The sequence below is a fragment of the Pagrus pagrus genome, assembly GCF_965226575.1.
Source record: "Pagrus pagrus genome assembly, chromosome: 3".
Lineage (NCBI taxonomy): Eukaryota > Metazoa > Chordata > Actinopteri > Spariformes > Sparidae > Pagrus > Pagrus pagrus.
Genome location: NC_140187.1, coordinates 6,776,618 through 6,791,027, shown reverse-complemented (window position 1 = coordinate 6,791,027; position 14,410 = coordinate 6,776,618). Strand labels below are relative to the sequence as shown.

General features: G+C 41.3%; 1 protein-coding gene across 1 annotated transcript; it reads right to left on the bottom strand.

Annotated features, from left to right (window-relative positions):
- Nucleotides 1–1,957: 1,957 nt before the first annotated feature.
- pank4 (pantothenate kinase 4 (inactive)) lies at nt 1,958–13,762 on the bottom strand. Its single transcript, XM_084349130.1, has 19 exons — nt 13,606–13,762; nt 13,057–13,139; nt 12,640–12,848; nt 11,830–12,013; nt 10,874–10,966; nt 10,603–10,756; nt 10,303–10,484; nt 10,064–10,145; nt 9,026–9,126; nt 7,820–7,975; nt 7,137–7,249; nt 6,669–6,756; nt 6,255–6,406; nt 5,666–5,721; nt 4,875–4,924; nt 4,607–4,711; nt 4,425–4,525; nt 4,199–4,267; nt 1,958–3,736 (listed from the first exon to the last, which is right to left on the bottom strand). The coding sequence occupies exons 1-19, from the start codon at nt 13,727–13,729 to the stop codon at nt 3,487–3,489; spliced, it is 2,352 nt and encodes a 783-aa protein (XP_084205256.1). The 5' UTR covers nt 13,730–13,762; the 3' UTR covers nt 1,958–3,486.
- Nucleotides 13,763–14,410: the final 648 nt, after the last annotated feature.

Sequence of the window (14,410 nt, the reverse complement as noted above, 5' to 3'; positions counted from 1 at the left end):
TACCTGACATTATTTAAACATCCTGTAAGCTCCGACCTTCTCACACATAAAGAAGCTTAAATCACTTGTAAATAATGATGTCAGGATGAAGTTATGACAAATTCCCCCCGGAGACACAAGAAGAATTTACTGTATTTACTTTTTTTTTTTTTTAAAAGGTGACACACAATGCACCGTATTGTACATTTAAGGTCACATGTCCAATCAAATTGATGTTTATTGTTAGTCAGAATCCACAAAAGGTTCAGCTTCAGTGTGCTGAATTCAAAGCTGAAGAAAAAAACATCTTTTCAAATCAGTGTTTACTGTAAATACAGTAATTAGTGTTGTGCAAACAGTTGCAGTCAATGCTGCTCTGTTTTCTCAGGGCCTGTGTTATCAGCCCTGCCTGTAATTAAGAAACTTAGACAGTGAAAAAGCCAGGCGTTAAACGTTTGGTCCCGCTGCAGCTGCACAGACGGGTCTATTGAAACTGTACGAGGGCCCGTGTTCTGTGCTTTCAAGTGTCGGTGTGGTTCTGAACTAAATACTGGAGTTCATGTGCAGCACCTGGGGGTTCTGGTTCAGCTGCAAAACATCACTGACAGACACACGAAACGATTTGCACCAGGGTGGATTTAAAAATGTATTGACAGACGATATAAGGTCTTAGATTTTGGATATTTTGTGACATACCAATAGTCATCCCTGCAATATTCGCTTTTTATACCATTCCTAACATTTGTGAAGCACTTTAAATATATCGAGACGCAGGCCCGGTCCACAGGTCCACAGGTACTCCTCAAAAAGTAGCTTTTCCTATGCTTTCTTGGTCTTTTGTACACAAGTAAACAGAGTATTTGCGTTTGTACATTGACCGAATAGATGTTATATCCTGTGACATTATATTTAGAAAGACACAAATGGACATTAATAATACAAGGATGCAAAGTCATCCATGAAGACTCTGTGAAGAGGCGACTTGTTTCCTCGACTCATGCGTAGTATCTTCTGTAACTAAGCAACCGACCAGAGTATACAATCTGCTTCCTGTTTACAATGGCATGGTATCTCTCGTGTACGTGAATGGCCTTGTGTTAACAAAAATCCCCCTGCACACGTGGACATGTGACTTCATATCATGTGTCAAAAATATAACAAGCAGCATTTTCTGCATTTACATGTCGACACACAACCAGACCTTCGTTATATATTTTGTTGAGTTGTGTACTTAGATTATGCCCAAATGATTCCCAAATGTTAAAACCCAGAAAACCATCATGTCATTGAAGGTAACTGTGTTTCATCTGGTCACCTGTCGCTTTAACTCCTGAGGGACAGAATCAGGAAGGACGTCGGCAAACGTGACTGAAACATAATGTCAATAACATTTTCAAACATTGAAGATTGTGAGTCATGTCAGAAAGATTTTCATCAGTGATGGTGGTAATCGAACAGTAAAGACAACAACTCCCATGAGCCCACACTAGTTATGTGTTTAGTTTTGTTTTAATTGAGAGACCCAGCTAGCTGCAGGAATTACATACAGTCCTAATAATCTTTTAATCTGTCCATGAGTGCAGGGATACTGGAGGAAAAACAATCCTGCACTGAATATTATTAAAAAACACAAAGGCAAAACCAGGGCAGACCTTACGTACGTCATACATAGATGTCACGAAATCCACCAGGGCGTCTTGCAGAACTGGTGTGTGTGTGTGTGCGTGCATGTGTTTTGGCAGTCAGAGTGATGAGCGAGAGGGAAAGCAGGGGGACCCCCTGCCAGGCGTCCTCATGCATTATCAACCCGCAGCTCCCCAGCAGGCATCAACCAGCACATACCAGGGTGTCGAGCTTTTATACCGCCGGGGGCAGGTTCGGCTTTTTAATATGGGGCAACTTTCAACTTTCCTTATTCCCTCTACACGACTACAACCTGACCCGACACATGAGGAATGAAACACACGCACACACACAACGAGAATAAAATAAAAAGGTTTTCACCATTTAATTAAAATTGATTGTCAGGATAATAATACACAAACGTTGTGCTTGGTGTGCTGAACTGAAGTGAGGCAAATGAATTATATATATAGATATATGTATATCTATATATATTTATATATATGTACACACGTACACACACACTCACACTTGTATATCACATGTATGTACAAATGACAATTACAATATTGCAATGTGAGTCCACATGTCAAGCAGCTGTAACTTTGGAGAAACATTTTAGGCTTTTAAATTCAGATCCTGCCTTGAATTCAGATATTTACGACGAAGTCACCGGTGTAAGTCGACCGCTTCACAATCACACAGTGTTCGACGTTCGTTACGACTACGTGCTGCAGTATTATTGCCTTCAAACAATTGCATTTCTGATTCAGAGATGGATTACAGCTTGTACTTGAACATGCCGGTTAGTTACAATGAATCCCTGGACTCGTGCCACGGCCAGCTCAGTGACAACGACTTCCAAGTGATGCTTTTTTTTGATCAGAGACAGTGAATATTTAACCTGAAATATGCAGTGTTAATTTTGGACACCAAGCACCTTGGGAAAAGATTTAAAGATATCATGAGCAACTACGTCACAGTAGAATACTGCCACCTTGTGGAGGAACACGATCAAATCTCTTCTGTGATAAAGTGCTGCTTCTCTCAACTGATCAAACGTTTTTTCCCTGACGCCACTTTTAACAGCTACACAAGTGACAGTGACAATGATTCATTTCTTAAATCTCAAATCATTCACTGGCAGTAATGAAACAAAAGGAGTTTCATGGTTTCTCCCGAGACTATGGCGTGAGGTTGCTGGGAAACAAAAAGCAGATATTTTGTGTGGTATGATTGCCTTAAATTAAAAGCAGTCTAAGTGAACGATGCTTTCATCACATCAGCCTCAAGGCACATTAAATACACTTCATGTAAGAAGTGTTACCGCTGAAAGCTGTAATTACTGCTGCAGCTCTCGCTCTCTTAACACACAAACACACTCCAACCAAACAATTTGCCCATATGGCTGCTCAGTGTTGTGTGTTGGCAGCGTGTCAATGACTGATGCAAAAACATCTCAAATAAACTTTTTGTTTTTCATTCATTATTCTGCAAGCTGAACGTCTCATCTGTCATAACAGTCTGTTCAAGTTTACTGAACACAGCCACGAAAACAAAACTCCAGATGAGATCAATAGGCAGCGATGACGGAAGCGAACTAAGTGATTGAACAGGATGGTGAACAGAGACCTGCGAGAAAGCTTTGTAAACCATGTTCATGAAACCAGCACTAAAATCAACAGTGTGTCATAATTAAACATAAAGTCTCCCTGTTAATGATCACCTTAAAAACTCTGCCTCAATTTTACAGTCGGCTTTGCAATCAGTCTTTCACTCAGTGGCAGTATACAATCACCATCCTTACATTCAGAGCTCCAGTTGATCCTTTCTGGCTGCTCGACTTCGGCGTTCTGTCCTGCTCAAACTCGAGCTCTGTCGGGCTCATGAGGGCGTCACCGCTGCAGAGCCCTGACTGGGTTTTCCAGCCGGCACCTCGTACTTGAAGACCACGCTAAACAGCTTTCCTCCCAGCCTGTCGGCCAGCCACGAGTTCTTGATGACGGCCATCTTGAGGCTCTCGCAGCTGAGCATGGCGTAGTAGTTGGTGTGAATGGCTCGGCCCATTCCCTCGATGATCACCAGGTCGGTCTGTCGCTCCCGCACCACCATCGCCAGCACTTTGTCCAGACGGCTAGGCAGAGAATAGAACGTGTTAACATTTTTGCTACACTTAATGACAATAATGCATCTGATAAATTCTCCATCAGTCTTTAGAGTTCTGGCTTTTAAACGTGTAGCCTGCACAAACTCATCCCACCCACTAGGATGTAATATATTGCATCTACGAAAGGATAAAAGTGTAATTATCTACAATAAAAAACTAGAGAAGGCAATTTCTGAAGAAACTGCAATGTGAATGTTGGATGTTGAAAAGCTGGGAGCTAAACTGCACTGGTGGCTTGAATTTGAATGGAGAAGCAGATGAAGAAGTGCGAAGAGTTGCACGTTGCGAGTTGCAAGCATGTGAGTCTGAATGGTCTGAGTTTGTGGCTTAAAGAATAAATCGGAAGATAAAAGTTGAAAGTAGTATGAATAGTTTGAAATGTGGGAAAGGGATGAAGGATGTCCAGTTTAAGATTGCCAAATAACCAACCTCAGATCCAGGCAGGGTGAACTGGAACCGCTCTGGACCAACGTCAACCTGTCCTCCCTCAGACCGGCCCTACAAATCACACAGACCACAGTTCACTGAACATCATCTTCATCTGTTTTAAAAAGCTTTTAGAGAGTGAACTCAGGAGGTCAGACATAGAAAATTACCTTAAGAAGTCACAAAGGAAAGATAATTATATAATAATGTGAAGAGGGCAGTAACTCACTGAATCACTGGATCCATAGCAGCGATTCTTTCAGTCAGTATTTGCAGTTCACCGTTCGTTACGTCATTCAAAGCTGGACCGGAGTTGCTGGCCAACACAACCTAAAGGCAGACGGATAGAAGAGTTAGATTAACATTTAACAAATATTTATTAATTGAGATTTTGTTGTTGTAGTTCCTTACCTCTGTTCCTCGAGAGAGAAGCTCTCTGACAAAGGGAATCACCCCTAGAATGATGTCTACTCCACTATTATCTACGAAAAACAAGGCACACTTATGAGGAGGACCCTGCAAGAGAAAACCAGGATGGATTGTTTTCAAGCACTAATCATCACGAGGACATAACACAGAAACACTTTCGCAAGGATATGAAATATTACTAATGAGCTTTACAAAGCTGTTATCTGTGTTTTCTCTATGTGTATAATATGAACAGAGAAAAGAGACTGACCTTTAGTCTCTCAAGCCACTGGTCATAGGAATCGACGAGCCACGGTCGCTCTGAGGAGAAAAAAGGAAACAATCAGTCGGAGGTGCCACATCTGTCTGTCTCTTAATATGTTTGTTGTTTACACGCTTCAGTGTCTCTCTGTCTGAAGGCTCTGTTTTAGCTCCTGTCTCTTTAAGGCCTCGCTACCAAAAACCACAGTCTGCTCTGATTGGTCAGCTCTCACAGGCTGAGCAGGGACAGCCCATCATGTTCTCACATTAGTTTTGCCGTCATTTTTGCAAACCATGAGCGAGCTGGGCGAGTGGCTGAGGGCGGTGACTGTCGTGACGTCAAAACCTTACAGAAGTCCTGATTGGCTGTGTGAAAGGTTTCCATAGCGATACTTTGACTTCGATACCGGTTCCTGAACAATAGTGTTTCAGTACCAATTTCATGAAATCTGTTTTAACAAAAGATGACATTGCAAATGCACGTGGTGAGCCCCGTCTCTGGGTGCAACCTGATCTTTTTCCTGCACGCCTCGAGACAGCCAATGCTTGCTGCAAGCTTATTGGCTCAATGACGCTGATGAAATTGAACTCCTTAGGTCGGTTCCATAAAAGTATCTAAGTACGATACCCAGCCCTTCACCTAGAAGTGCTTTATAATCAAAGACATGGAAGTCTCAGTTCCTACAATATGGGGGCCTTTAAAGAAAAAAGAAAAACAAACAAGCAAATCTGATGCCTGTCAGTGTGTCATATGACATCAACAAATAATAAAGAAAAAAAGAAGAGAAATACTTAAGATACCTTCCAGCTGTCGTTTTGCCTGCTCAAACCCAAACTCAGGGTCAGATTCGAGGACGCTGCATGACATCAAAAAGAAAATATGCAAAAGTGAGACATTTGGATCACAGGATGTAAAATCAAAACATCTAACTTACCAAATATTCAGACTGAAACCAACATTTATCTGCCTCTGCAGCGCATCCTGTAGATAACAGGACTATTTCTGGCCATAGCTGACCTTTTTGGCCATCACAAGATAAGATCACTGTGATTCCCTGTGAACAGACTTACTCAAATCTTCAAATGGCAACAGAGACTTAAAATAAACGAATCGTCGGGATGCTGTTCCATTCTTTGTCCGGATGAATGATAGACATTCCTGAGGTTCGTGAATAGATTTTTTTATTCGGTATACTTTGAATCTACGCTGCCTCAGGGTCGCTAACTTATCAAAGCAATGTAACACTGCGACAGGTTACCACAGCAGTGAAATGAAAAAACTGCCAGTTCAAATCTGTTGCAGCACGAAACTACAATATACAACCAGAGCCTCTCTCCCACTGCCCACAATCCAGCCGAGCAGGATATAAAGTCCATTAACTCCACTCACTCTGACACGGCCTTGGCTCCCCAGTCGAAGACATTTCCGGCCAGGACGCCCCTGACCAGGGCGAACTGTCTCTCCTCCCAGCTCAGCTCCTCCAAGGACTTCACTGCCTTCTGGTAGTACTTGAGGGCGAGGTCGTTCTCATTCTGTTTGATCTAAAAGAGAGAAGAGATATGAAACAGCAAGTTTAAATAGAATAAAAGACTGGTAATCTTCAGAGATGTAAAACAAAAAGCAAGACATCAAAATATGTTAAAGAATAATGATTCTAGGCTGAATTCATGAGGTAGAAATAAATGAAGCCTGTATGAAAACATAACATTGTAAGAAATGTGATCAGTGAGGGCCGAACCGGCTGTGTAGCACACACATAAGAAGACAAAAAAGACAGAGTAGGTTGATAGATTTCACTCAGACCTTAGAGTAGGGATCAGGAAAGTTGAACTCGTTTAAACAGTGTTCCCTCGTGTCTAACAGACTTCTGACAGTGAGGGATCCATAAGCACTAGGTGAGAAGAGAAGCACTCTACATTAGCCAGAGAGAAAACAGACACACAACGGGGCTGGGGGCAGTGGATGCATAGCACTCGTGGTGCTTGTATTCGTGGATTGATACAGTGTTACGTTTCGGCTGATTTTATCAATAGCTTCGTGTTTATCGTTCTGATATCACCACAGTTTAATCTGATCAATCATTTACATACTTATGCACAGCAAAACAGAAACAGTAAACAGATTCAACATCAAATCCTCCCTTTTTCATCGACAAACACTCGGGCAGTTACAGCAGGTACGAAGACATGAAACTAATGCAGACGTTGAAGAAAAGACTTGAAGTTTAGTCTACTTAAAGCAATCTCTGGGTCAAACACAAACAGTCCTTACAAAGGCTGATGGCGGAGCGTCTGAAGCTTGTGTCTGTATTTCTGGCGGAACTTCTCGGCTCGCTCGGCTGCCTCCGGCATGTCGGGCTGGCTCGCGACGGCTCTCTTGACCACCTGCTCAGAGTGAACGAGGACAGTAATCAGCTATGTTTCTGTCACTCATTTTAAACGACAATACAGCCGATCTCAAAGCACAGCTGTTGACCGCTATTCTACATTCTATCCTACTTGTTTAATTGTCTGACAGCAGAAAACAGCTGTTGAAAAGGAAATACAACCCCAAGGCATGCCTAATATTGACCACTGTTTGGTGAAATATGGTTGGTAATATGCGTTGAAATGTTAACGTTTACAAATCACAAAGATGGCAGGTTCACACAGGATTAAGATCACAGACGCCCCCCACGATTATAACGACTTAGTTGAGGTCCCCAGGTAATACCAGTCCCGTGCGAATAAATCCTTAGATGTGTAATATTCTGGCTCTACACACTGATTTCCCCCACTGCTTCTCTGATGTCTCCGTTCTCACTCTTGCTCCTCTTTTGATATTTTCACATGTAACTCAGTGGAGTAAATGTCTGTAACTCCGTTTTGCAGCTGCCAGCTGCAGAGCTCTCACTCAATGCTAAAGTTACCTGTTAATTTCAGACTCTGCTATCGTATAAAAAAAAAATGACTTACCCCATCTAGGGCCTCTTCGAAGCAGTAGAGCCAGTATTCACGGGCCAGAGCGTCCTCTGTGAGATCCATGGTGTCTGGGATGTAAGATGAAGGGTCCTGTAGCAGAGGCAGGTTCACCAGCTGCCTCTCCAGACGATCCATCTCCAACATGTCAAACTAGACACAACAAAGACACAGAAGACACATGCTGTCTGTCTTTCCATAACTGCACAATGCTTCTTCCAGCTCCTCAAACATCAAATCCAGCTATCACTCTTAAAACTTTTATTCTCAAATATAATTAACTGTAACAACCTTTTCTCAGCAACACAGGGGTAGATTTCACGTGGTTAGTAAGACAACAAAAAAGCAGAGAGGAAGAAAGAGGAGGAATGTTCTAGCACGATTTAATCCTAAAAGCCAGAGGAAGCAAACAGATTCATTAATTGTGGGACACAATCAATAGTCCATTAGAGGAAGTCAATTGAAGACTATACATCAATAGAGGGTTTCTTGAGTAGTAAGTCCCCAAAGATTAACTAATACTTCATTTGCAGTGCTGCATCACACAGTTTGCACTAATGAAAACTAGTTAATGAAAGCCAGGAAAGAAGCAGGAAATTCAGTGGTGAGAGTGGCAGCTAATGCTAATGGAGGCTAACAGCTCCTGATGCTCTACAGTACGGAGGCCTGCATGCTCAAAGTATCACACCAAAGACTCAAAAACATCAAACACAGTTTTTTTCCCCATCTTCACAGCAGGGACACAACAGCAGTAAGCTCTTCATCGAAATCAAAGCCACGCTAAAAGAAAACTCTCAGGACTCTCTCATGCCTGACACGACTAAATACTTAATTGGCGCGTTGACATCTGAAGAACGAGGCGCTGTGAGCCACACGTCATCAAACCAGGGCACACAAGTGAAGCAGACTGAGGTACTTACGGGAAACTGAAGGAGAGAGTTAGGTAGACAGAGGAATGTGTGGAGAGGAGATGAAAAAAAGATTTTCAGAGATTAATGAATGTCTTTAGGATGTTGAAGTCTTCAGTAAGGACAGCGGTGATCCCATGAAGGAGATTAGAAGCCCACAGATATTGAGTTTACTTAGAGGAGTCGAGAAACCAGAAAATAGTCACATTTAAGAATTTTGACTTCTTTTTCATAAAAAAATTACTCAAACCGATTAATCAGCTATATCCGATCACTCGCTCATATGCAGACTCACCGTCCCACTGCGTGCACGCTGCATGGGGTTCATATCTGGAGATACGCTCATCAGGCCTGAGCTTCCTGCATAATTCTCCCCCCAACTGTACTGGTTTGGATCTAGAGGAGAAGAAGATAGTGAATTATGATATGTGTATGGTGTAACATTTGCATTATAGTGTTTTTTTATTATATTTAAGACTAGCATTCATATTTTTTGTATTTATTTTGCTTAATTTTAGTCTGTTGTTTGTCTTCATGCTCTAGTATTATAACCTACATCAGTTCTTCTATATTCTGCCATTGTGGTTAGTTAAAGGGATAGTTATTTTTTTTAAGGTGGGGGTGTATGAGGTACAACAGTCATTGTATTTCCAGTGGATTTTCCATGTTTTAAAATGTTAGGGTAAGGCAACTGGTTGAGGCGGCAGTAGACCAGCAACTCCTCAGTTCCTCGAGGTAAAATTACTGTTTTTGTTAAAGGAGTCTGGTGGCTTTAGACACATAGACAGATAAAATTGGCACTAGTCTCCCACTGGACTGAGCTTTCTGACGGCAAGGTAAAGCAGTGAAAATATTCTGATTATAGCATTAATTTTCACTTTTTAGAGGTGTCCGAGTAATATTTTGCCCTCGTCCACAGCCAAACATCGCTCTCCACCCTGGGGGCCACCATCTGCTGTAGGTGATACACTGACTTAGTAAAAGTATCTCATACATCTTCTCTCGGCAAAGAAGGTTCAGTGGTTTCACAACTGAAGTCCGGAGATTTTAGTCATACCTGACATTAGTGAAAACATACAGGAATCTGCTTCCTGTAAGACTACAAGTTTCCAGGGAGTGTTGGGGAGGAGTTTCATAATGTGTGTGAAAGCTACAGCGAATAGTTTCATAAAAAACACACATTGTTTTCAAAAAGAGACATTTTCAAATACTTTTCCTTCACACATTGTTGATTGACATTCATATCTTTCAGCCTAATATTCATCAATACATACAGCAGTCCTGTTGACATCACATTGAGCAAAATAATTTGAATTTATAGGTTTTTCCTTACTGTCCTCCTCTGCTCCTTTAAGAAATGCTCCAATGGCTCCCAGATAACCTTCATGTCTTAGAAACAAGGCCTGAACTTCACCCTGAAAAAAACAAAACAAAATCTGGGTTGGAGGTTGAACACTGTCAAGTTCAGCACAACAAACAAAGTTCAGGATTAAACTGAGATTTATCAGTGAGACTGAGAAAAAAACAGACAATTAGGAAGGCTTGTAGAGCACTAAGAGGGTGTGTCCTTGCCTTGGTGAAGAAGTTGATGCTGTAGGTGATTGTGTGCATGGTGACAGGGTGTCCTCTGATGAAGAAGCCTCCAAAGTAAACTCTGGACAAGTTGTGGAGCTTCGCATACAGACAGGCCAGCTGCCCGATGTCGTTGCTGATCATATGGAGTAGGCTCTTGGCCATATCTTCTTTAGAGAACTCTGCAATTCAGAAGAGAGTTAGAAGTGTGTACAGTCTTTTATTATCCTGGATAGATACATATATACAGTAACGCTACAGGGCAGCCACAACAAAAAAGTGAATGTGTCCATGTGTCACCTTTGTCAGCAGTCGCAGACTTTCCAAAACTACTCGCAATAAGATCTCCAGTCAAGCCCAAACACCCGTAAGATCCTCCGTAGATATCTTTGACCAGCATGTCAACACTGGTGTGCTGCCCTTTTGAGGCCAACTGTAGCAACTCATCAAATCTCTACAGAAGAATAAAGGGTAGAGTTCAGGAGGCTTAAGGGAACAAAACATTACACTGAGAGGACGTCTTTAATCGTAACAGCTGTTACAGTCTGTCAGTAGAAGTTGTTTACGATACCGTTGTTTTTGTGAGCAAGGCTCCAAGGCCCCAGAACGTCCCTCCACCTATCGAGCTTCCTCCTATTCGCTCAAATTTGTCCTCTGATTCAACCTGTTAAAGAGGGAGAGACCCTGGTTTATACAAATGTTAGAAATCTGGAAAAGGCCATCTTTGAACAGTAATCATATGATGCAGTTTTACCACGTCAGTCATTTTTATAGACTCTATACTACACAGCAGCTAAAGACATCACTCGCAGTCAAAACTAGATCATTTCATTTAAAGGGTAAGCACCTTAACCCACTAGCTACAAAATGAGTTCAAATTATGTCTGGAGAGCCAAACTTGTACTGGATTTTTGGAGCAGATAGGGTTTTAAAAATGTATATTGGAGCCAAGACACTGAAGAGTTAAACAATAAACATATTCTTAAAAGGCTACCACCATTGTTTGTTGTGATATACTGAATGCACTGTTTACAAACTGATATGAGCAATATAGTCTGTATTCAAGACATTTCCTTTACATTACGATTACTAGATTAATGTGAAAAAGAAATGCTCATCACGATTCCCCAGAGCCCAAAGTGACGTCTTAAAATTGCTTAGTATGTCCATCCAGCAGTCTAAAACCCAAAGACTCTTCATTATCTACAATAAATGACACAGATGAATCAAAATGAATCAAAATAGGTTGAAAATCATTTTGTCTTTCAATCGAATAACTGACTAAACACTGTAGCTCTAGTTTAATATGACGTTAACATAAAAATAGCAACAACTTCTCACACTGGCGATGATTAAACGAGAGAATGATTAGTGATTTTGCTTCATAATTTGCTTAAACGATGACTGAATTTTTTACTACTAACTAACTACAACTACAACTCGTTTAATCAACCGATCATGTAAGCTCTACTGTAAATGCTTTAGCAGCGAGATCTCCTTTCCTCACTTCAGCTCATCAGTTGTTACCTTGACTATGGACACCCCTGAGCCGATGTTTACGAGCAGGTAAGGGAAGATGTCTGGTTGAGTCGTCTGAAAGCGGAACTCTGAGTCGGCATGCTTGGCATACACGAAAGCCTCGTGGGGTATGTTCCTCAGCACGAAGTTACAGCCCTTGATGAGACAAGTCATCTCATCCTCTTTGTCCACTCTGCCACAATGAAAGAGTCAATTCAGTCTTCTTCTCTGGCCACAGATGATTTAAACTGACTGTTTTATCCTCATTAAGTCTCCTTTTTTTTTAAAAATCAGTATTACTTGTTATTTACATTTTTCTACAACAAGAAGCTGTGTGTGGAGAACCACATAGACAGGTTAATTCTAAACAAATACATAAGGAAAATTTCACAGATATGTTCCCCCTTAATCACCAAAGTATGGATGCAGACAATATAAAGACAACCATTATATGATTTGCCCTGTTGCTTCACAATGTTTGGTTAGTCTGCAAAGTAGCTGTCACAGTTTGCAAGCCAATAAAAAGCGGATGTTTTCCAGAGCGGTCTTCATAACAGAGTTAAATAAAATAAAATAAGGTCGTCTCAACAATCAAATTTGTCCTGTGTTTCAATCTAATTCGCAGGAAGAAGGTAGGATATTGCTTTCAGTGCCAAACAGTTGCAGGACGAGGAGAGGCCAATTGTTCGTTACAACTTAGTCATCGAGAATATGCCAGAAATGTCCCTCCCTTTCTGTTTGTGTTAGTGCATGCAGTCTCTACAGTACAACAATGTGCAGCATCAGATCCAAAGCCAAAAAAAAATAAAAAATACTCACTTGAGTCCCAGTTTCTTCTCAATGAGCTCTTTGAACTTGTGTGCCCCTCCACCTGTGGCTTTGATGACTTTGGTTTCCGTGTTGACCAGATGGTCTTTGATGAAGTCCAGGCATGTTTCAATGTAGGCATTTTCAAACTTGATAAAGTGCAGGCGGGCAGTGACCTCTTCCTGCACGGATATTTCATAGAGCTTGTCACTGGCAGCTTCCTGGGATGGAAACAGAGGAGGAACACTCCATGTAGTGTGTCGTCTAGATAACAGCTGTTAGCTAGCTGGTGGTATTTTCACATAAAGATTAACAGGAGATATGACCTTTTCCCTGTGCATGCAATGTAGGGTTAGGGTCACTATGTGTGATGTAGGAAAGCTAAGCACAATGCCCGTGACACCACAGTTTTTTTACAGCGATATTTACCTTAGTAGCTTTGTCGAAAGACCGAACTTTGGCCACTTTGTGTTGTACAGTCGAGTAGTAGGCAAGCTTTGTGAGAGACCCACCTGTTATAGCAAAACAACATTAAGAAAACCCGTCAGATAACAAAATATACAAGGTAGATTAAGATCCAGACTTAAAGCTAACGCTCTGCGGACTGTGAGACTGCACCGTTAGCTAAACAGTGACGAAAAACACCTTAAACATTAGCTAACTTAGCTAGCAGCTAACGTCAACGCTGCTGTACTTATCAAAGTTGGCCAGGTTGTTTGGCACGCATTCGTCTTATCAGGTAAAGATAGCCCTGAACTCTCAGCAGACGTCCATCTTCGCGGTAAAACACGCTTGCTGTCAAACGAAGCGCAATTAAACGCGAATTTAAGCTGCTAGCGTTAGCTTTGTCTTGTTTACTTTCACTAAAAGTCATGTGTTGTCACAGTACAAGGCTGCGGCAAAGCTGCTCCAAAAGATTAGCTTCGCTCGAGCAGAAGTAGCCGAAGAAATGAAGAAAACGTTCACATTCACAGGTACCTATGTCTATCGCGAACCGCTTTGCGTTCTCCAAATTGCGGAATATTTCGTCAGGAGGAAGAGTAATGCTTTTGTCCATGGTATGTCTACTTGTGCTGCTGTCAAGTCGAACAAATTCCGCCATGGTCGACAACGATTTGACGCTGCGTGCGTAGCGTACGTGCCTGCCCCCAGCCGTCCAATCAGCATGCACGCACAGTCTGAGGGGCGGAAGTTGTCCATGGTGTAAGTTTTGTAAATATTTCAGTCACAGCATGAACACAGTAAACTTTTCAATGGCTTCCCTGTCATGTGACCCATTGACTCAAAATCAATGCCGAAGTGTGTTCCTACACTGGTTGAATGAAACACACATCTTTATATTGAATCTTAATCCTCGTGATATTTTATATCAGTATTTTAATGAAAAATTAGCTTTTTTTTTTCAATAGATTCCATGTCATGTGACCCATTGACTCAAATTCAATGCCGAAGTGTCTTCCTACACTTGTTGAATGAAACACACGTCTTTATATTGAATTTTAATCCTCGTGATATTTTATATCAGTATTTTAATGAAAAATTAGCTTTTTTTCAATAGATTCCATGTCATGTGACCCATTATCTTCATACACTAGTAAAATGAGAGATACCTCTTTTTACTGGATGCTGGTGATATTTTTTGTTAACGTTTTTTCTTCCATAATAAATAGAAGAACCATTCAAATCAATCAATAAAAAAGAGGTATCTGTCATTTAACTAGTGTAGGAAGACATTTTGACATTGAATTTGAGTCAGTGGGTCACATGGCATGGAATATAAAGA